Source organism: Tamandua tetradactyla, chromosome 6 (assembly GCF_023851605.1).
Source record: "Tamandua tetradactyla isolate mTamTet1 chromosome 6, mTamTet1.pri, whole genome shotgun sequence".
In the NCBI taxonomy this organism is placed as follows: Eukaryota; Metazoa; Chordata; class Mammalia; order Pilosa; family Myrmecophagidae; genus Tamandua; species Tamandua tetradactyla.
The window spans coordinates 138,435,407-138,459,440 of NC_135332.1; the positions used below are offsets into that span (position 1 = coordinate 138,435,407).

Genomic DNA, 24,034 nt, shown 5'->3' on the forward strand with positions numbered 1-24,034 from the left:
TCCCCTTTTATTAGAAGCCAATCCGTCTCTGGTGTGTTGCATTCCGGCAGCTAGCAAACTAGAACAGTCAGGAATTCACAGTATCATCACATAGTTGCATATTCATCATCATGGTCATTTCTTAGAACATTTGCATCAATTCAGTAAAAGAAATAAAAAGACAACAGAAAAAAAGTCATACGTACCATACCTCTTACCCCTCCCAAAGATACTGAGACTCGCTGCGATCTTAGATGAGACTTTCATTTTTTCCCCCGAGCCGTTTCCCGAGGCAACCCGGGGGAGGCATGGTCTGAGAGTGGACCCGCCTCCTTCCATCCAACTCGAGCAACGATTGGTTTGGAGACGCGGCCGTGAAGGGAGGTGGACCCCGGATCCCCAGCTCTGGTGAGGCCGGGACGCCATCTTGGGCTGTGTGAGTTACAAGACTTTCCGCGTGTGGTCTCCGGGGTACTTACAGCGACCTCTCTCCGGAGAGTTCTGCAGGTTACAGGCCCCGGGCCCGCTTCCGATTGTCAGGTTGGAGCCGGGAAGCGTCTCTGCGGGTAGTGGCGGCGGGGGCAGGATGAGCGCGGAAGCGGCGGACCGGGAGGCGGCCACCTCCAGCCGGCCCTGCACCCCGCCGCAGACCTGCTGGTTCGAGTTCCTGCTGGAGGAGTCGCTGTTGGAGAAACACTTGCGCAAGCCCTGCCCGGGTAAGCGCGGCGCCTGCAACCCCGGGGGAACGGGGCACGACCCCCAGCACTGCTCGCCGGTTCCCTCGACCGCGCCTTCCCGGCCACAGACCTGGGAGGAGCCCAGGGAGCCCAGCTCTGGCCATCCCCCTTCGCTCTTTTGTTAAACCACCCAGGTCAGGGGCACCGCTGTGGAGGGTTAAAAAAAGCTCCAAACAAAGGCCTTTCCATCTCCATCTTCACTCCGCGGCTATCTTGTTGGTCCTTTGGGATTTTAGCACCCGCGAAGTGCTTCGTGGTTAGCTTGGTTCAGGAAGCTGGCTGGAGCCAACGTTCTGCCCTCCGGGCTGTTGGAGAGAAGGGGAGAATCCGTTGTTCCAGTGCTGACCCTAACGCTAAGTAGTTTCGTTACCTTAGGTTCTTGTTAAACTATTTTGTTCCTCGGTAAGGGGATTTTACTGACTCTTAAATATATGTGAACTTAAGAGAGACAATCTAAAAAACAAGAAGTGCAATGCAGTTATATAATGATCATAATTAATATGCCTTTTAAATTGGCGTTATTGGGAAATGAGGAAAACTCCAGGCAATTCTGGAGAGAGGTGCTGGCATGATAAGTGCCTTTTGCTGATATGTTTAAATCCAAATATGGTTTATTGAGTCTAACTAGTATGTGAGAAATTAGTGTACTTAACTTTGTGTTCTTTACTAGAACTTGGGCAGTTTTACCGCCTATATCCTTGTAACAACATTTATTGAGTGATGTTTGGATGCCAGGTAATGTCTGTGCTTATTCTTCATGTTTATCGCCCCATTTAATTCAGTCTTCACAATAATCCTGCCAGGTAGGTGGTAGTATATCTTCTGTTTCACATTGGAGGAAACAGGTGCAGAGAGGTTAACTTAATGAAGGTCCCACTTTTAAGTGTCAAAGCAATACTTCTAAAGTCTGCATCTCATTCTTCTTGTTGGCGTTGGTTATTTGCCTGTACTGGAAATTTGTAACCATTAGGTGGCTCATTTGAGTAAATGTCCTTCCCTGTAAAAAGCTTTCTTCTATACTTAAATTACTCCTTTCTTCTCATACTCTTCCTAATCTTCTCCATTCATCCGTGAGCCGTATGCATTATAAATCCTTTCCTCGGTTATTATAACTCCACATCGGTTTCAATTCTTTTTGTAGTCAAAAACCACAATGAGTCTCTTTGCATCTTCATAATTAAAATTTAATTTTAAGAATTTGTTTTCTTTGAAATCCTAGATCCTGCACCAGTTCAACTTATAGTTCAGTTTTTGGAACAGGCTTCCAAACCTTCAGTTAATGAACAAAACCAAGTTCAACCTCCACCTGATAACAAGAGAAATCGTATTTTAAAACTACTTGCTCTTAAAGTTGCTGCACATTTGAAGTGGGACTTAGACATATTAGAGAAAAGGTATACAAAATTTAAATGAAATGTCATTTGAAGTGCTATTTGTGTATCTTGCTTTTTTCCCATGTATGCTTTTATTATATCAACCATTGAAATGAAAATTGTTTTCCTGTGTATTCGTAATAAAATATGCAAGTATCTTCCAAAAGGCATAAGAAAGCATTTGAACTTTAGATGAATTTAAATGGCTCCACGACAAAACATGATTAAAAAGTAGTAATGTTAATATATATAGTGTTCATCAAATTTTAAACTCTTTGCTTCTGTTAAAGCATAAACTTGATGTTATCAGGAATGAGGCAGTTACATTTTTTTTTTTTACTATGGTAGCTAGGAAAATTCACACCTAAACTTTTAAAATATTTTAGTTTACTTTTGCATATCTAAAGAAATTGAATAAAAATTAATGAGTATTGCATAATATTATGGATGATTTGCTATTGAATAATTCAATTAATTTTACTGATCTCAAACCAATCACTGTCTCCCAAACTATTAAAATATCTTTATTAGCATCAGTGTTTTTGTTTACGAATACTTTAAGTTTTGGTTAGAAAATGATTTGTTTTCATCCCTTTACCCTACATTGATAAAAAAGTACCTACTTATTATGGAAAATTTGAAAGAATATGGATAATAGGAATTAATAGAGGATGTGAGAAAAGTATTTTTAACATTTTTGTGTGTGTTATTGGTATTTTTCTCCCTATAATTTTAAAGTTGTGATCATACCCTAAATACTGGTTTGATTTCCATTTTTTCACTTATTGTGAACATTTCATCATTTTATTTTTTGCAGATCTTCCCCCTCTGTGGTATTTATTAACTGTTCTTCCATTAACAATCATTTAGTTTGTTTCCACTTTTCACTGTGATAAATCACAAGGTTTTAAATATCTTTGCCCATAAACTTTTTGCTGGGTCATATGGCATAAACATTTTTAAGGCACATTATGCATATTGTCAGATTGCATTCCAGAAGAATTGTGCTAGTTTAAACCCCTCCCCCCCTTTTAACCACATATTCTCTAGCATTAAGTATTAGGATTGAGAAAGAAAAAAAAATTCTTTAAAATATACTCTGTAGGCAGAACCTATAGACTAAGAGATTTAAGAAACATCAACAGATAGCAATGTGTACAAAAAATTTGATATATATGAAAATTGAACATTGATTGGGTAATTCAGTGATAATCAGGTATGCCATTTGTTAGATGTGAAACTAATACCCTGCTCAAGGGTTAATTTTTTTGAGACATATTCTGGAAGAAATGATTTAATATTGAGGCTTTGTTTCAAAATAATGCAGGAATGAGGAAAGTGAGTAAGAGTGTAATTGAAACAAGATTGACCATCAGTTGATAATTGTTGAAGATGGATAATGGATACCTGGGGGTTTATTATATTATTGTCTACTTTTGTATATATTTAACTTTTTTTCATAATAAATTGTTTTAAAAATCTTTTCAAGTTTGATAGGTAAATATGTTTTCATCTACATTATTGAGACTTAGATTAATAAATTGGCCCAAAAGATTTTGTCCTTTAACAGTGCATTTTCAGTGAAGATATTGAATTGTGTATTATGTGCTTCTTATACAGCTAATATGTAGACATGTATTGCTTCTTTCTTTTCTCCCCCCTTATAAGTTTGTCTGTTCCAGTATTGAATATGCTACTAAATGAACTGCTCTGTATCAGTAAAGTTCCTCCTGGGACAAAGCATGTAGACATGGATCTGGCCACTTTACCTCCAACCACTGCCATGGCTATACTTCTCTACAATAGATGGTAAATTTTTTCATAAATCCGGATGTGTTGGGTAATGTCTACCTAATTGCGTTTCATTTTTAGGGGTGTGCTTAAGGGGCCCCTTCCCTTCCAGAGATCTCTCGGTGGATCTTGGGAATTGTGAATCTGATGGTAGAGAAATTTTCTGTGACTGCAGAAATGAATAATATTTTGATAAAAAGGTGGATGATTTACAGTGTTTATTATATATAAAATAAAACTAGACATAATTTATAATATTCTAAGAAGCACTTGAAAAGACAATTGAAGTGATATTATAATTATTAAATTTGCTTTTTCCTGTTTTTTTTCCCCCCTCAGGGCAATTAGGACAATTGTCCAAAGTAGTTTTCCTGTCAAACAGGTGAAACCTGGACCCCCTCAGTTAAGTGTGTAAGTTGGCAGATACCCTACTTGACACTTTTTTTCAGTAGAACTTTAAAAATCTTTGCATAATAATCCCTGGTAGAGAAGAAGTAGAGCAGAAATTGGAGGACAGAAGCCCTGCATGAAAGGTTTGTTTAAAGGAGTAAGAAGAGTCTGAGTAACAGTTAGAGGAGTCCCAGAATCAGATAGTACTCTAGGAATCTAGAAAAGAGAGCTCGGAAGATGAAAGGGAGTGATTTTTGAATTTTGCCTTTCATTTTGTTAAGTATTTATGGACCTACTTGAAAGTATTAAGATTTTTTTTCATTAAACTAAATTACCTTGAAGATATACTTGTTCTGTATATGGGGAAGAAGTTATTTTAATATATGTAAATATTATTTTAGATTTTAATCTAGGACAGTATTTGACAAGAAAATGAAGGGCTTCTTGGGGGGAAATTCTGTAGAAGTCAGAAATCAGAATTTAGATTCTTGGACTAATAGTCACCTTTAAAAAAGATTTTTTAATTTTATCTGCAGTCAAAAAAATTTTTATGTTCTGTGTTTAAAAATTTTTATTTTGAAAACATGGACACATTTCCCATGTTGTCCTCTTTCAAATATACAATTCACTGGTGTTAATTATATTCAGAATGTTTTGCCACTATTACCCCCATTCATAATATATCTGCAGTTTCAAGCTGAGTTCTGAAATTCCATGTAGCAGCTTACCCAAATTGTGGCGCTACAGAGCATAGTTTCTAACTTGATATAAATGAGCTTTTATTGTCAGTAAGTTTTAAGTATTAAATTGAAGTTTATTTATGCAAATAAAAGTAAATAAAAGAGCATCATAATAACGGGGAGTTTTATATTTTTAAGCATGAAAAGAATTAGCATTAAAGTACTTTTACTTGGGGGTGTGAGGGTAGTTCAGTGGTAGAATTTTCACCTGCCATGTGGGAAATCTGGGTTCGATTCCTGGCCCATGCACTTCCCAAACAAGCAAAGAAACCAACAAACAATAACAACAAAATTCAACAAATGGTGCTGCAGTAATGGGATACTCACATGGAAAATGAATGAAATGTGACCCTGCCACATGGCATATAAAAAAAACTTAAATAGAATTAAAAATACCTCACTTTCAAGAACGATTTTCTGAATTTTCTTGGAGTAACATCAGCTATTCTTTGCAATCGTTTCTCTTTTAGCATGAATCAGATGCAACAAGAGAAAGAGCTAACAGAAAATATTTTAAAAGTGGTGAGTATCAATATTAGTTATATTTTTAACATTATGAAGCACATTTAGAGCATGTTGAGATGCAGCTTCTAATCTTAGGTATATGAGAATTGTCAAATTCTAGAAGCAATGGCATTTTAGGTTTTTACTGTTAAAATATGGCGAGCTTTTAAGTAATAGGATTTTAAATTGTACAGGTTTTCAGCTTTCATGGTAAAATGCTTTTTGCTTTTTTTGTTGAATACATCACAATACTCTTAACAGGTAATAGAAATTGATATCTTTAATTTTGAATTTTCTATAAATTCTGCAGTAAATATGTATTCCTTATATTTTAAATAACTTTTATTATCAGAAAACTATTTTTTAATGAAGTTATTTTTAAACTTGTTCTATTTAGTGTAAAAGTAGAAATAGATTTTTGTAATTTAGAAAAAATGATTTCTGCAATTCTTTGACACCTACAATGTATCTAAGATACTATTTAAGGTTTAGGGCTGGTGGGGGGAGAGAGAAGATAAGAAACAGTCTTCAGTTATGTAAAACAAATATACTGTAGTATTTTGGAAGTGGAAGCAAAAAGCTTGCATTTTTTTTTTGTTATTTACTGTATAGTAGAATAGTACATTGAAGCATTACACTTTTCTTGAATAAATCAAATGGAATAGTCTCTAAAGCATTTTTCTTCATTTGTAAACTTTTCTATAGGAAAAAAATACCAATCTTTTTTCTATTTGTATTTTCTAATTTCACAACAGTAGCTTACCATGATTTTTTTTTTTACATTTAGGATAATTTTAGTTCAAAAGATTTAATTGTGCTCTTGCTGTTGTAAAAACATTCTTAATAGCTGAGTACACTCAGCTACTAAGAATCTTGCAAACAGTTTTTGGTTGATATAGTCAGATACTACTATCTTTGTATTTCAATAATTTATTGAATTTTTGTAGCTAAAAGAACAGGCTGCTGATTCTATTTTGGTATTGGAGGCAGCCCTTAAATTAAACAAGGATCTTTATGTCCACACGATGAGAACTCTCGATTTATTGGCGATGGAACCAGGCATGGTAAATGGAGAAACTGAAAGTTCTACTGCTGGATTGGAAATCAAAACTGAGGAAATGCAGTGCCAGGTATTTATTTTAGGATTTAATTAATGGATGGCAATTTTTTTGAAAATCTTATATGAGATCATCTTACTCTTCTAATTAGAATTTTTTCTTTTATCTCTTTGGTGTTGATGTAAGATGATATTAAAACTTTGTTTGCATTATATTTAGTTTGTTAATTTTGTAAAGCTTTACTTGAAATTTTTCTAAAAGAAGAAGAAGGAAAATTTTATTTCATCTATTTTCTCTGGAGTAGTTTCCTACTTGTATTTAAGAGACTGAATTTAAATTCTGAGAATGCAGTGAATGTATAACTGATTGACAATTCATTCATATAATTAGAAATCTTGTCTAATTATGTATATATCACCTAAGGGAGGAAAATATATGTGTATATATGTTGTGTTAAGACTTGGAAAAATCTAGGCCCCTAGGGAAAAGTGTCTTGTTTTTTTCATAGATCTTACTTTCTGTCATTCTGGGCCTCAGTTCCTTAGACAACTTTCAGTTGATGTTTATTGTCATATATTATTTTATATGCTCATGTCTTCTTTTTCTCTGATAATTATAAATTATTTGAGTCCTCTTTTTAAAAAAATATTTTTATTACGAAATCTTCACACACATACCGTCCATGCATGGTATACAATCGATGGCTCACATAGTTGGGTATTCATCACCAAGATAATTTTTAGTACATTTGTATCACCCCAGAAAAAGAAATTAAAAAAACCAAAGTCTCATACATCCAATACCCCTCACCCCTCTCTCTCATTGACCCCTAGTGTTTCAGTCTGCCCTGTTTTTTACCGCTGCTTGCAATGTCTAGAGCTGGTGCCAGCAGTGATATAAGCTGTGAAATCTAATGTTCCATTTGACTGCAGCAGTATCTTTACTAGACTAGTTTTGGTTCTTGTCCTGACGGCTTGCCTCCCTTGCCCCTTTTGTTTTCCAAGCTTGATTCTTTGGCCTTCCTGATAATTCTGTAGCCTACTTTAAATCTTATCAATAAATATATTTTATGATTATGTGAGTTAGATTTGGCTTCTATTACTTGCATCTAAGAACTTTGGTTATTTCACTGCTCATTGAAATTTTTTTTTCCATATGTGTATATATATGTATGTACACACATATATACACACCTGTGTTTTGCTGAGATAGAGCTGAGTTCTTTTAAAGTTTATTCACACACCATACCATCAGTCCTAACTGTATGACAAGTGACTCCTGTTATAATCACATAGTTATGCATTCACTGCCACAACTTCTGTGAGAGCATTAAAGAAAAAAAGTTCATACTCTTCCTTTATATCTCCCTGTTATTGACATTTAGCTTTGGTAAAATGTCTTTGTTACAATTAATGATAGGGTGCTTATTACTGTTAACTATACACCTTAGTTTGCATTAATTGTATTTTTTCCATATACTGTCCCATTTTTAACACCTTGTAATAGTGATATACAATTGTTCTAGTTCGTGTAAAAACCTTGTTGTATTTGTCCGATTAAGTGCCATCATTGTCTACTCTAGGTTTCACTAAGGTATACAGTCCCAGTTTGTATCCTCTGGCTTTCCTTCTGATGACATACATGCCTTTAACTTTCCTCCTTCGGCTATACTAACACTCAGATTTGTTCATTATACTTAAAATATTCTGCTACCATCACAGTACTGTGCTATCCATTTCTGAACCTTTACAATCAACCTTATTAAACATTCTGTACTCCTTAAGCATCAGTTGCCCAATCTCTACCCTCTGTCTCCTGATAATCTGTGTTCTCAAGTTTAACTCTCAGAATTTGATCATTATAGTTAGTTCATATTAGTGAGACTGCACAGTATTCGTCATTTCATTTCTGGCTTATTTTGTTCAATATGATGTCCTCAAAGTTCATCCATGTTATTGCATGAATTATGACATCATTCTGTCTTATAGCTGTATAATATTCCATCGTATGTGTGTACCACAATTTGTTTATTCACTTTGTCAGCTGATGGATATTTGGGCTGTTTACATCTGTTGACATTCATGAATAATGCCAGTGTGAACATTGCTGTGCAAATATCTGTTCCTATCCCTGCTTTCAGTTCTTCCTAGTATATACCTAGTAATGGGATTGCCGGATCATATGGCAAGTCTGTACTTAGCTTCCTGAGGAACTGCCAAACTGCCTTTCACAGCAGCTGCACCATTTTATAGTCCTACCATCAGTGAATAAGTGTACCTGTTCTCTACATCCCCTCCAGCACTTGCAGTTTTCTGTTTGTTTGTTTTTGATAATGGCCATTCTAGTAGGTATGAGATGTATCTTACTGTGGTTTTTATTAGCATTTCCCTAATAGCTAGTGAACTTGAGCATCTTCATACACTTTCCTCTTTGGAAAAGTGTCTCCATGTCTTTTGCCAATTTTTTAATTGAATTGTCTTTTAGTTATTGAGTTGTACGGGCTCTTTATATATTCTGGATATTAAACCCTAATTGGATATGTGGTTTCCAAATATTTTCTCCCATTGAGTAAGCTGCCGTTTTAGTTTTCTTGACAAAGTCCTTTGACGCACAAAGGTATAAATTTTTGAGGTGATCCCAGTTACCTATTTCTTCATTCATTGCTTGCACTTAGGGTATAACATCTATGAAACCACCTCCTACCACAAGATTTGATTTAAAATTTTTTGAGTTCTGTTAGTGCTTAATAAGCGCATGAAAAATTACTAAGTAAATTGGTATTTGTTATCGTTTCAGGTGTGTTATGATTTGGGTGCAGTATATTTCCAGCAAGGCTCTACAAATTTAGCTGTGTATGAAAATGCTAGAGAAAAGTTTTTTAGAACCAAAGAACTAATTGCTGAGGTAAATAAAGGCATAACACGCTTATAATGCTCAGTTCCTTAAAACTTTTACTTTTTCTCTAATGATAAAAAAAATGTTCAATGTAATAAATTTGGGAAGTTAATAAAGTATTAAAAGCTGATTGAAAAAACAAACTACATTGCTATTACCTGGAAGTAGTAACCTCTTGGTATTTTAGCTTATTTTCCTCCCATTTTTTTCTTTCTGTATTTATCATATAGTTAAGCTTATACTGTGTATACTATTTTGCTTTTTGCTATATCTTTGAATAAACATTTAAAATATATCCCATTAGATAGAATCTGTTCAATTTCCTAATATTTAGACATTTAGGTTGTTTCAGTTTTGTTTTTTTTTTTAATTAAGAGAAGTTGGGAATTTATAAAACAATCAAGCATAAAATACAGGCTTCCCAAATACCACCCTATTATTTACACCTTGCATTGATGTGGAAAATTTGTCACAATTTATAAAAGCACATTTTGATAATTGTACTGTCAACTGTGATCTGTGGTTTAACTTAGGGTTCATTCTTCATTTGCCCCAACTATAAACAAATGCGGTTTGTTTCAAGTTTTTATTATATATTATAATATTCAGGCAAAAAATATATAGTATTCACGTGCATATTATAATGATACAGTATTTGTATCTCTGAGCACAATTTTTGTCTGGAATTTAGATACTTTGCAAGCTAGATTCCTACAGGTAGAATTACCATGTGAGTGGATATTAATTTTTTAAAGGCTGTAATACAGAAACCAAGTTGCTTTACAGGTACATTTCTTTCAGAGTGCTTCAGTCAGCAATGAGTGTAAAAAAAAAAACAAATAAATATAAACTTTGCTAATTTGATGGATGAAAAAATAATATATTTTTAAAAATTTGTATTTCTGGTAAGGGTAAGCTTTTTCATTTATTTATTATTTGCATTTTTCCTTTTATGATTCAGACAACTGAATTTTAAGGTACATAACTTAGTTTTTATATGCCCTAATTCCTAGAAAAATTCCCATTTCAATCTCTCCTTTTCTCACTAGAGAACTTAATTCAATTCCCTGGAGATTTATACTTTAAATCTAGATTAGACTCATTGGGAACCCCCATTTTTCTTTGCCTGGGGAACTCACTGTATTTCTAATTTTATCGCATTTCAGGTATAGTAATTTTAAACTTTCATTATTTTTTCAAATCTCTTTGCTAGAAGCATTTCTGTCCTTTCCAGTTGAGTGAAGATTATGTATTATCTTTGCTATGTTTCTTCCCTTGCCCCCTTAAATCTCTGCTTGTGGTTATATGTATTTTTAAAAATTTCATGGTTTTTTAAAAGTGTTCACTTTCTAAAAATTATTGTATTAATTTTCATATCTACTTGTCTACCTTTTATATATTGGCCTGAAATCTAAACCAGGGATTGGCGAACTCTTTCTGTAAAAGATTGGATAGTTAATATTTTAGGCTTTGTGGGCCACATATGGTCTCTGTCACATGTACTATTTTTTTCTTTTACAACCTTTCAGAAATGAAAGAAAATTGTTTTTAGCTTAAGACCAGTACAAAAACAGGCCACAGGTTAGATTTGTTCTATAGTCAGTAGTTTGCTGGCCTCTGCTCTAAACCTTTAACATTTTCATTTTTTATGATTCCTCCAGCCCTGACTTTTTCATTAGTATTACCTTGTACTGTTAAAATACACTAAGTGGATGCTAGACTATTGTTTATGTTACATTAATGGATAATGATGTATACCCTCTTACTTTACAGATAGGTTCATTATCTCTTCATTGTACCATAGATGAGAAGCGGTTAGCTGGCTATTGTCAAGCATGTGATGTTCTTGTACCTTCTGATAGTACATCTCAACAATTGACTCCATACAGTCAAGTGCATATTTATTTGAGATCTGGCAACTATCAGGTAAGATGTATATTGGGGAATGCAGTGATGTTGTTGAAAAATTCTGAAAGCCAGACAGGACTGAATTCAAATCATGGTGCCATGACTTAAGTGATTTGGTGCAAGTCGCTTAAACTGTCAGACTGGCCTGTAAAATAGCAGTAATAACTACCCAATTTCATAAGATTCTTATGAGAGTTAAGTAAAAAATTGTAATTTTTTAAGCTCTAAGGCAAAGCACCATGCAGGTATTAGTTCATTACTACTGTCTTTTCTTAAAAGAAAGTATAATTTGCCCATTTAAAATAAACTCTAAAAAACTGTAAATAGAACTTTTTTTTTAGCTTTTTAAATTTTTTTAACTTCTTTTATTGTATAGTATACATATAAACAAAGCAAAGAAATAAAAAAGCAATAATTTTCAAAGTACTCCTCAACAAGTAGTTACAGGACAGATCCCAGAGTTTGTCATGGGCTACCAACGATCCTCATATTTTTCCTTCTAGCTGCTCCAGAATATAGGAGCTCAGCGGGCTTAAATATCTTTTTTTTATTATTATTAATTTTTTAATTAAAAAACATATATAACGAACAAACGCAACATTCTTAACTTTTGATCATTCTGTTCTACATATATAATCAGCAGTTCACAATATTACGTAGTTGCATATTTATCATCATGATCATTTCTTAGAACATTTGCATCAATTCAGAAAAAGAAATAGAAAGACGACAGAAAAAAATTCATACATACCATACCCCTTATCCCCCTCCCTTTCATTGATCACTAGCATTTCAATCTAAATTTATTTTGACCGTAAATAGAACTTTTAACTTTGAAAATCACAAATAACTTTTAGTTTTAGAGAGACTGAAGTCTTGTATGTTTTGAATGTATATTTTCGAATGTACGGCTGTTTTGGCCACCGTATATAATAAAACCAAAGGGCAAAGTGAGCATAGCTGTTTTGGGAGGTCTGGATGGTCTTCTACAGAGTCCATCTTGCCATTGAGCCTGGTTGTCATCTCAGTTTTATTCACTGAAGGGTTTAAATTAAATCCGTTAACCATTTTCCTCCCTTTGGATGTATAACTGGTTTTATAATGAAAATCTTGGGGAGTTAAGAATTTGCACTTTTAAGAGTTTAATCAGTAAGCCTTCATTCTAGAGAATAAACAGTACTTTCATTGTTATTTAATTCCAAACAGGGATCTTGAAATGACAAAACTAAACCATACTTCAGTTTTGTGTCTCCAAATGGGCTTCACTCTTCTTATCTGGAGTTTTTTTTTTCCCACAAAAGATAGTTGAAAGGAGGGGATAGCACTCCTTTCCTCTGCTACTTCACAATCCCCTCCCCTCCTTTTTTTTTGGCTTAAGCACTGGGAATTTATTGGCTCACGGATTTGAGGTTAGGAGAAGATCAAACCCAAGGTTTCAACAGGGTGAGGCTTTCTCCCTGAATACGGTGGTGATCTGTACTTAGCTTTTCTGTCACATGGCAGTGCACATGGTGATGTCCTCTTCTTGCTCCTCCAGGTTCAGTTAACCTCCAGCTTCTGGCTATTTCTTGTGGCTTCTCCTGTGTCTAATTTCTTTTGCTTATAAGGACTTCAGCCACATTGGATTGAGGCCCACCAATCCAGTTTGGACACGCTTTAATAACACCTTCAGAGGTCCTCTTTACAAATGTGTTCACAGTCGCAGGGCCACAGGTTGGGATCTGAACATCCCTTTTGTGGGGGACATGAATCAATCCCCAGCACCCCGCCTCTGAACCCCCAAAAGACATGTTCTTCCCACATGCAAAAACACTCATTCCATTGCAGCCTCCTTTTTTTACACTCTGCTTTGCCTTTGGGAAGAAAATTAAAATTTCTTGAAGTTGGATTAGAGATACAGATGAATTTATTAGAGACTAGCGACCTATAATATGGCTTATGGTGTGTTGGGAGCTGCTATGGTAAGGTAGAGATTCTTTAAGAAGCTCACTGGAGCAGTAAGACCTGTGTAAATGAGACCTTACAATGTAGGTAGGCATGTTTTACTGTGAATGTAATATATTAAATGACAAAATGTGTAAATCAGAAAATAGTGCAGTGGGTGGCTGGGAAGGGCAAAATAGCAATTTAATTGCAACTCTGATATTTATTAATTTAGTTACAGATACAGGAATATGTATCTTAGAAAGCATATTTAGCCTTTTCTTTGAATACCATTCTCTTTATATGAACTGTATAAAGTCTTTATTAGGTCCTGTCAACCAGTAGTAGAGCAGCTGTTACAAATGTGTCTCTTTCACATTTGGGAAATTGCTTTCCCCTCTGTAGCCCCACATTGCTCCTGAGGTGAATTCACCACTGCTTTATGGTTGTGAAAACAATTTTATGAATACTTTTCTGGTAGCAGCTGATTAACTGCTTTCAGAAATTACCTTCCCCTTTTCCCCACACTATTATCCCTTCTCTCTCCTATTTTGTTCCTTCAGAAAGAACTGAGAAAAAGTCTGTGTATTATATATTTGTATGTAACAGTGTGGATAATTCACTAAATAAGTTATTTTAAACTATTTAAATTCATTAGATTCATTTGTTAGCATGATTTTTTTCAGTTGAATTATTTTAAAGTAATTGCTTTAATTTTTTTTAATTTAATGTTTTTTCTTGTTTGTGCTTTATTCTTTTTTATTCTTTTTATTTTTTTTATTAGAGATGCTGTGAGTTTTACAGGGCAATCATACATAAAATGAAGATTCCTAATCACCATCCCACCACGAACACCTTGCATTGGTGTGGAACATCTGCTACAATTGATGAAAGATTATTAATATAGTACAATAAAAATATTGTCCATAGGTGTAGGTATTCCCATTTAGTAGAACTGTTTTTTACCATGATTTTTCAAGATGAATTATTTGAAATTAATTGCTTTTGTATTTTAAAGAGCTTGCTACAAGAACCTATGTTTAAGGTGAATGAGAAGAATATTTTAAACTTCTCTCTGATAATACAGCTGAATTGCCTCTTCTTGATTGATTTTCCCCTCATCTCTCATTTTGCATCCATGATCTTCAGTTAAAAAAAAAAAACACTAAACTATTTTTACCCTTAACCTAGTTAAAAAATTTTAGAAAAGAAAAGTTTTCCAGCAAGATATTTCTATGATTTTTTCAACGTGTATTTTTTTCATTGTAGAACGTTTTTAAATAAACTTTGTCATGATTTTTTAAAATGGATGCAATTTTATGTATGTGTTCTAGGAGGTAGTAAAGGTTTTCATTGAAGATAACTTAGCCTTCAGTTTACCTGTCCAGTTCCGGCAATCAGTACTAAGAGAACTCTTTCAGAAGGCTCAACTGGGGTAAGTAAGTAAATTGAAAAATTGCCTTTTGAGTTTTGAATAAAAGAGTAAGTGCAGTTCTGCATTATCAGAAGTGCAGACTACCTCCAGACTACCTACCAGTTTGACAGTACTTTCACTTTTGTTAATAAGGGAAGCCACAGGTTCCTCTCTAATGGTCATATGATCGATTTTAAAGGTTCTTGAAAAAAAATTATGAATAGCAAAATATCGTTCTATTGAATCTGTAATCAAATGGTCCTATAGTCAATTCGAAACCTTTCTATTCTGATTTTTTTTTCTGTTTTTCTCCCTTGACTTAAAATGTGGTATATTCTAATATACTCGGATATCCTAAAATCTTGCCTCTCAAGAATAAATGGCTCTTACTTGTGAATTTAGTTTTGTAATATACACCTTTCTTTTATGGTAAAAATAATATTAGTGGATCTACTTTTGTATTCTACAGAAATGAAGCTCTAGATGAAATCTGTTTTAAAATCTGTGCCTGTAACACAGTCCGAGATATATTGGAAGGTAGAACAATTAGTGTTCAATTTAACCAGCTATTTCTTAGACCTAATAAAGAGAAAATAGACTTTCTTCTTGAGGTAAGACATTTTTCCCCCTTTTGATTTATGATTTTACTTTATGCTTACTAGTGATTTCTTAATTGCCAAATCTAGAACCCACTTTTCAGTCTTCATCTGACTTGCCTCATTGTGGCTGAAATTTGACATTATTGATATACTGTGCTCTTTGTCATTATCTTCTAGTTAGCTTTTTTTCTAGTTCTTCTCCATGTTTCTTCTCTGTGTTTCTTCTCTGTCTTTCATTGGATTCTCCATAAACCTTTATTAAATTCTCTTCTGATCTGCCTTTAGTATTTTGGTTTACATGTTTTGTCCTTGGCTCACACGTATCCGTTTTATTATCATCCAGAACTTCCTTAATCACCAGTTCACTGAAAACTTACAAACCATACGTCTAGCCTTTCATATGTCCTCCAGAATCTATTCCTACTGAATCTACCTTTCTTTAACATTCTTTAAATTGTGAAATGTAATAGTCATTGAGAGAAATACTTAAAACCCTTATATCACTACATAATTATAAAATATAGCATTGTCATTACCCTAGAAGCTGCTTTTTACACTCTTTATCAAACCTGCTTCTCATTGTATGTCCCCCTAAAGAGTCTTTCTTTACTCTGCTTGTTTTAGACTTCAAGTACAATATTCTTTGTCTTCTTTTGCTCAACATTATATTTTTGAGATTTATTCAGGTTCTTATATAAACAGTTTTTTTTTCTTTTTCATTTCTATAAGATGTTATAACCTTATATGACCATGCCACAATTTATTTATCCATTCTTTTGACTTTGGACATTTGGGTTGTTCATAGGTTTTGGAATTATGCTGTTGGAACATTTGTATATGTGTCATAGTGCACATGTGTATGTACAGGTTTACCTATGGTATATACCTAAGGAAAGTGTATTTGCAACATTGCTAGATGATATCAGAGTGGTTGTACCAATTTGTATTCCCACCAACATGCATGAGAGTTCTCATAGGTCGATATCCTTACCAACACTTGGTATTGTCAGATTTGTTTGTTAGGTATTTGCGTAATGATATCTTAATGAAATTTTAATTTGCATTTTCCTTATTACTAACAAATTTAACAATTGTTCATTTGTTTTTCACTCAAGGATTTTTGTCTTTTGAGGTACCTGTTCCAAGTGTTATACCTCATTTTTCTATAGTTGTCTTTTTTTTTGGTAGGAGTTCTTTATTAGCTTTAAACATCACAGGTATCTTCTGTGATTTTTACTTCTTGTTTTACTTTATATCATTTTAGAGGTTCTTAATATAATCAAATCTTTTAGTCTTTTACTTTATGAATCATGATTTCTCTCTTGTTTTTGATGAGGTTTTCCAAGTCTGTTCGTATATTCTGAATTAATTGTTTCAGCTCCTGTATCTCATTTGAATTGTTGGTTTGTTCCTTTGACTGGGCCATATCTTCAATTTTTCTAGTGTGATTGGTTGTTTTTTGCTGGTGTCTAGGTATTTAATTACCTTAATTGGTTTATTCTGGAGATTGCTTTCATTTCTTTTACCTAGGATTTTCTTGCTGAATGAATTTGTTGTCTGTCTGTTCTTTGACATTCAGTTCAGCTTTTTCTGGACCTTTAGCTTAAGTTTTGTTTAACAGAGGAGAATTTTTCAGTTCTTGTTTGTTGCCCTTCTTGTATGGTGCCTTTCCCCCCCCCCCCCACCCTTAGGAGGGTCTACATAGGTATTATAGACCCCAGCCAGGTTTTCCCAGACCAAACTGGCCTCCTATCAGGGAGAAGGAGTCACCTGTGTTGGTTTTCCCCGAGGGTGAGACCCAGCAGGTTGAAAGACTTTCCTGTGAAGTCTCTGGACTCTTTTTCTTATCCTGCCCAGTATGTGGCACTTGTCTGCCTGCAGGTCCCACCAGCATAAGATGATGTGGTACCTTTAACTTTGGCAGACTCTCCTTGCTGGGGGCATGGTGGAAACAGAGGAGAGGTTGTAGGCTGGTTTTAATGACTTCAAATTATCATGCTCTGGTGTGTGAATTCCTTGAGGAAGGGGTTTCACCTGAGTTGGGCTTCACCCCTCCCCTGGCAAGGCACAGGCTTGAGACAAGCCCTGAAATGAGCTTGTTTCTCCCTGTGCCTGGGGCAGTTGCAGCCTGAGAAGTCCTGCCGCTGAATCCAGAGGCAGTCAAGCCTTTGTAGAAACACAGCCACAAAAACCTCTGTTTCTTTTCTTATTTTCTTTTTCCGTTAGCCAAATGAGCAACCTCGGCTTTGACCAGGTTCACCTGAGCTGGGGGCCTATTTTTAGTAGTCAGAATTTGTTAATTAATGACACAATTGGTGTTTGGTTGGGCTCAGCCCCTGCTGCTGGTAAAGTCTCTTTCCTTTCCCTCTGGGAAGCCGCCTGTGGGGGAGGGGCGCTGGCTGCTGCGCCTTGGGGAACTCCTGGTTCTGGGGGGGCTCGCAGCTGGTCCAGCTGGTCCAGACTGGGGTATGCTGTGTGTCTGGTCACTAACGTGGCTCCAGCTGTTCTGTACTGTTTTTGGTTATTTAGTAGTTGTATCTGGAGGATGAACTAAAACACGCACATTGCTAACCCACCATCTTGGCCCCGCTCACCTTGTTGAACTCTCTGTCTTGTTTAAGAAAATTTCCCTTCTTCTGAGGCCATGAAGTTAATCTTCTGTTTTCTCTACTAAAAGCATAACAACTTAGCCTTCCCTTTACATTTAGGTATTTAGTCTACCTACAGTTGATTTTTATGTGTAGTAGGAATCTCATATATATATTTTTCCATATAATTATCCTCTTGTTCAGCAACATTTATTGCAAAGTTCATCTTTTTTCTACCGTTTGGCAGCGCCATCATCTCTATTATATGCAAAGTTTCCATACGTGTGTGTGGGCCTGTTTCTGGGCTCTCATTCTGTTGCCCCTCTCTATTTATCTAACCATACATCAGTAGCCCTGTGTTTCTATATCACGAGCAAGTCCTCCTGCTTCACTTTTCGTGGATGTCTTGGTTATTCTTTTCCTTTGTTTTCCATGTAAATATTAGACTGGCATTATTATCAAGTTTCACAAATAAGCCTTTTGGAATTACATTAAATTTGAAAACTAATTTGAGAAAAATTTTTAAAGATTTTTTTTTCCTATGTACTTAAGTAGTATTTGCATTGGTATAGAGATATGATTGAACTTTGTATAATAATTTTGTATCCAGTAAGTTTGCTACAGTTAAAATTCTTGTAATTTATTTGTAAATTATTTTGTTTTTCTAATTACACAGTTTGCATCTATGAATTTTGAATTTTTTTTCCTTTTCTAACCATTAACTTTTTATTTCATTTAACTTGTTCTTGTTGGGTTGATTATTCAGTACAGTGTTCAGTAGAAGTGACAGTGGGCATAATAGTCTCATTCCATATCTCACAGGGAAAGCTTGCACTGTTTCACCATTAAGAATGATGTTTATTGTAGGTTTTTTTGGTCGAATTTCCTTATCAGAATGGAAGTTCCCTTCTATCCTTAATTTGTTAAAAGCTGTTTTGTTTTTGAATCAGGAATGAGTTTTAGATTTTATTAAGTGCTTTTTCTGGGTCTGTTGATAATCACATAATTTTTCTTCTCTGATCAAGTAAACTGGTGATGTACATTAATTGATTTTCATTTGTTAAACTATCTTTATAAGGCTGAAATTGACCCAGTGAGGTATGATCTTTTTTAATATTGCTGGATTTGGCTTGCTAATATTTTATGATTTTTTTTTACATTGATGTGTGAGATGCATATGTGTATTATTTTTTTCTTGTCCTTTTTTTGATTTTCATGTCAAAGGCATGCTTGCCTCATAAATACATTTGGGCTTATTTCTTTTATCTTACCTGGAAAGTTTGTGTAAAAGTGGCTTCATTGCTTCTCTCAGTGTTGGGTAGAATTTACCGAACAGAGATTCCTTTGTGTGTGTTAAGATTTTTGGCATTGATTGAATTTTGTCTGTGATTATAGGGCTATTTTCTTTCTTCTCTAATTAGTTGTGAGAAGTTATTTTCTAGGAATTTGTCTACTTCATCCACATTTAAATATTTATTAGTATTACAGTTTTTCATTATTTTATCTTTTTTTTTTTTAATGTTTTTATTTTTAAACCCAGAATTTCTCAGTTTATTTGATCCTACTTTGGAAATCTAGTTTTTACTTTATTTTATTTCATCATCACAATCAACAATTTTTTTTCTTTTTTGTGGAAAATAGCATATATACAAAAAAGCAATGAATTTCAAAACACAGCACAACAATTAGTTGTAGAACAAATTTCAGAATTTGGTATGGGTTACAATTCCACCGTTTTAGGTTTTTACTTCTTGCTGCTCCAAGACACTGGAGACTTAAAGAAATATCAGTATAATGATTTGATTCAGCAATTATACTCATATGTTAAACCCTACCTTCTCTGTATAACCCCATCATCCTCTTTGATCTTTCTCCCAGTCTTTAGGGTTATTTGGGCTATGCCCATTCTAACTTTTTCATGTTGGAAGGAGCTGTCAATATAGAGGAATGGAGCTAGTTGATGTTCTTTAAAGGCTGGCACTTCTGGATTTCAGAACTTACTTGGTCTAGTAATGCATCTGGAGGTTGTAGATTTCTGGAAAGTAATCATAGTGCGTGGGACCTTTATAGAATCTTGTGTAAAGCCCTAAGTGTTCTTTTTAGAGTTGGCAGGGATGAATTTGGTTGGGGTTTGGCAAATTATGATAGGTAGCAATGTCTAGCTGAAGTGCCTCCAGAGTAGCCTCTTGACTCTATTTAAACTTTCTGAGCCATTGATACCTTATTTGTTACACTTCTTTTCCCCCTTTTGGTTAGGATGGAATTATTGATTCCAGGTGCCAGGACCAGGCTCATTGCTAGAAGTCTTATCCTGCATTGCCAGGAAACTTTCGCACCTGGCTGTGAAAACTTTCACACCTACATAAGGGGAAGGGTAATGGTTTCACTTGCAGAGTTGAGCTTAGAGAGAGGCCACATCTGAGCAATAAAAAAGGTCCTCTGAAAGTAACTCTTAAGCATAACTATAGGTAGGCCTAGCTTCTCCACTACCTGAATAAGCTTCACAAGAGCAATCCACAAAATCAAGGCTTGGCCTATTGACTTGGGCGTCCCTAAGGTTTGAGACAGTAGCAGCAATTTCCTCGGTGATAAAGTTTAGTAGTTCCATATTTTTCTCCCATCCTTTAAAGGACTTTGCCAGTACTTTTTGATTATCTGGATAACATACTCTGGGCTGTATCTGGGTATTACATTAAGCTATATAGGGTTACAGGCCCTCATTCCCATTCTAGGCTCCCTGTATTTGGGTTGTTTAAATAATCTCTCCAGACAGGTTGAGTTGGACTATGTGCCTGCAGAATATTTTATGTAATTTTCAGGGACCTTATGATCTTGCTTCTCATTTAAGCCAGCTTGTTTCTTTGTGACCTCTTTTTTGGAGGGGAGGTGAGATTTATTTTCCTGCACCAGGAATGATCAAAGAATATATTCCTCTATGCCACCTTCTTTGCAAAGCTATCCCAGCTCCCTAATTTCACTTTTTTCTTATAGCTGTTTGAGCTTACTTTGTAGCATATGTATTGTGATTATTTTTTCCCCACTGTCTCACTCTTTAACCCCAGATGATTGGTTCATTAAGAGCAGAGCCCTGACTTTTCTGTATACCTGAACTCTATTACCCAACACAGGGTAGAGACTCAGTGATGTTCTGGATCAGTGTTTAAATGAGAGGATATTTTGCTAGTTGGTTGGTTTTATCATTAGAATGCTTTCCTTTGTAAATAATTTAAAACTTGAAAACTTGATTTCATTACGTATTTCTATTTGTTTTTGCTTAACGTACTGATATTTCATTTTTTGTTTACTTGTCAGAATTTAATACAAATTCCTTAAGTTGTTCAATAACACATGTACAGTATGTCTTTATATGTGAATAAACAATCCGTTATGAAAGGAAATTTGGGTATTACTTGCTATAATCAGATATATATGGCAGCAAACTTAGGAGAAATTTATATATACAGTGGACCAAGATTATCAGAATGTAAGTACTTCATATTCAAGATGCTCAGGTGTGATTTAAATTGTGGATAAACCTGTTAACCTCAGAAAGTGGTTCCATATTACTTTTTAAACTCTGTTTTACTTTTTTTATGACAGCTTCATTGAGATATAATTCATATACCATTTTTTTTTTTACCTAAGTTTATAATTAATAGTTTTTGGTATATTCAAAGAATTGTGCAGCTGTCATCACAGATAAGTTTAGAATATTTTCATCACCCCCCAAAAGAAGCCTCATACCCAGTAGCATTCAGCCCCCAGCACCCCCAATCCTAGGCAATTACTAATCTGCTTTCTGTTACTATATTTGCCTATTCTGGACATTTCATATAAAGGGGGTTGTTCAAAATGTGGTCCTTTGTGACTTGACTGCTTTCACTCAACATAATGTTTTCAAGGTTTGTCCTGTCTTAATATTTATCAGTACTTCATTCTTTTTTTTGTGGCTGAATACTATTCCATTGTATCGATATACCATAGTTTATGTATCTGTTCATCAGTAAAGAGACATTTGGGTTTTTTCCTTTTTTTTTATTGCTTTTTATGAATAGTGATAGGGCAGTTATTCTGTAATTTGTGTGTATTCAGTGTATTTACTGATAACTTCTTGAAGTTAGAGACTTTTGTGCTAATTATTTTATTTTGGCTCCTTGTAAATAAGATATGAGGAGGAATTCTAATCTAAATGAATAAATTCAAAATAATATGAGAATATTATTTATAGATAGCTAATATTCCTATAACTAGTTTTGTTCTTCATTTTGAGTATTTAAAGCCTTGGTTTTTTCCTTAGCCATTGGTTCTGCATTCATTTTTCATTAGCTAGTATCAATAATTTTTTAAGGCCATCTAGATGAATTTTCTTTCACTTTTCTGACAGGAGTTACTGATTACTGTAGTTCATCACTTCATATAATTTAGCAAAACCTTAATACATTCTGGAAGAGCTCTATAGTGTGCTAAATGGATTATTCTTTACTACATATAAATACCTGCAGTTATTGAAAGTTCACATTCTGCTAACTTCCACTATAAGGGATTCATATTCTTTGGTCTTTTCACTTCTCCTTTTAAGTTACGTAACTAAAGCTGTGATTCTCTCTGTTGAGAAAGGAAAATTTGGTAGTTTTTAATTCTGAATTTTTCAAACTGTAATTTATATTTTTAAGGTGCCAATATTCAAATAAAAATTACTCAAATTTATAGGTATGTTCAAGATCAATTAATTTAGAAAAAGCTTCAGAGTCTTTGAAAGGAAACATGGCTGCTTTTCTAAAGTAAGTGTCTTTCCTGTTTTTTTCAACTTTGAACTTAGTGTTCTGTGAAAAGTATCCTTTATTATTAGTCTTTATGTCTTTGTCCTGCATATATTATAGCCAGGCATTTTAGCTGGAATCTGAGGACCAGATAAAGTTGAGTTCAGATCTGTATAGCAGTATGTAACTTTAGGATCATATAAGATACTTTTCTGTATTGTGGCATTCATATCAGAATTTTAAATAAGCACTGAAAGGAACATTTTTAATGTATTTCAGAGTATTATATAATTTATGAAATGGTAGATATTTTTAGTGAGTTGCAAATAAAAATTAGTTAATATGGTTGTTTTTCCCAAACTAAATTAAGCATGTTTTTGTTTTATAATATTTCCTGTTGATCTAGGAATGTTTGTCTGGGTTTGGAAGATCTGCAGTATGTTTTTATGATTTCTTCACATGAGCTTTTCATTACGTTGTTGAAAGATGAAGAACGAAAGCTACTTGTTGATCAGATGAGGAAGAGATCCCCTAGAGTAAATCTGTGCATTAAACCTGTAACTTCATTTTATGATATACCAGGTTAGCTCTCTAGTCTGCTAGCTAAAATATTGGCACATTTTGCTCCTCTATTCAAGTTAACAGGAAATATATTTAAAGATACTCTCTTATTCTAGTTCATACATTATCAGTAATTTATAGAAACTTACCTGTCTTCATGTTTGTGTATCAGTAGTTAAGTTCTGGGATTCTGCTGAGTCTGTGTCTAATGGAGATTTATGTGTAGATGCATAAAAAGCTTTAGAATTAAAATGGAGGTGTGAGGGTGATAAAGGATGTTGGGAACTGAAAAAATGTTGGAAGTACAGCGACTTTTATATGTTTGACTTTTGTTTAATACATGCTTTCATACTGACCATATTGAAACCCTGAAATCAAATACAGATCTCCATGCGTTTTAACATATATTACCATGATCTGATCTGGTGGCTATACATTTAGCTTTGACAGTGTTGCCATTTTTGCCTTATCTGTTTGATGCTATTGTTCCGTTTTTGCCCTTATTTTATAAATTTAAGTGGAAATTTAGTGCTGAATAAGAAACATATGCTTCAAAACTTAATATAGAAGAGACGGAGAATTTAACTGGTTTCACAAAAGCAAATCTTTAGCTGTTTTGATTCTCACAAGATTTAAACTGATTTACTCTGTCCAGTTGTAAAGGAAAAGAATGATACAAAAGGCTGGGAATGCATTATTGAAGATTTTCTGAAAGCTGATCTATAAGTAGGGATTTTAGTATCATTTGTTTCTCTGAAAGAGGAATGCTTCCTCCTCCACCCTCAAAAAATATACATATTTAATGTTTAGTACA

General features: G+C 34.3%; 1 protein-coding gene across 5 annotated transcripts in view; it reads left to right on the top strand.

The window, feature by feature from the left end:
* The first annotated feature begins 368 nt into the window (after positions 1 to 368).
* INTS8 (integrator complex subunit 8) overlaps positions 369 to 24,034 on the top strand; it is a 78,017-nt gene continuing 54,351 nt past the window's right edge. For 2 of the 5 annotated variants that reach the window (XM_077167230.1, XM_077167228.1), the window contains exons 1-12: positions 369 to 695; positions 1,936 to 2,110; positions 3,758 to 3,898; positions 4,220 to 4,291; positions 5,481 to 5,532; positions 6,462 to 6,644; positions 9,369 to 9,476; positions 11,241 to 11,393; positions 14,633 to 14,733; positions 15,182 to 15,323; positions 22,610 to 22,680; positions 23,066 to 23,241. In XM_077167230.1, coding sequence (XP_077023345.1) covers positions 566 to 695; positions 1,936 to 2,110; positions 3,758 to 3,898; positions 4,220 to 4,291; positions 5,481 to 5,532; positions 6,462 to 6,644; positions 9,369 to 9,476; positions 11,241 to 11,393; positions 14,633 to 14,733; positions 15,182 to 15,323; positions 22,610 to 22,680; positions 23,066 to 23,241 — 1,504 coding nt within the window. In that variant the 5' untranslated portion in view covers positions 369 to 565. Of the gene's footprint in view, positions 696 to 756; positions 1,119 to 1,935; positions 2,111 to 3,757; positions 3,899 to 4,219; positions 4,292 to 5,480; positions 5,533 to 6,461; positions 6,645 to 9,368; positions 9,477 to 11,240; positions 11,394 to 14,632; positions 14,734 to 15,181; positions 15,324 to 22,609; positions 22,681 to 23,065; positions 23,242 to 24,034 lie in introns of those variants that run through there. The other 3 variants (XM_077167231.1, XM_077167232.1, XM_077167229.1) reach the window with 3 other exon arrangements.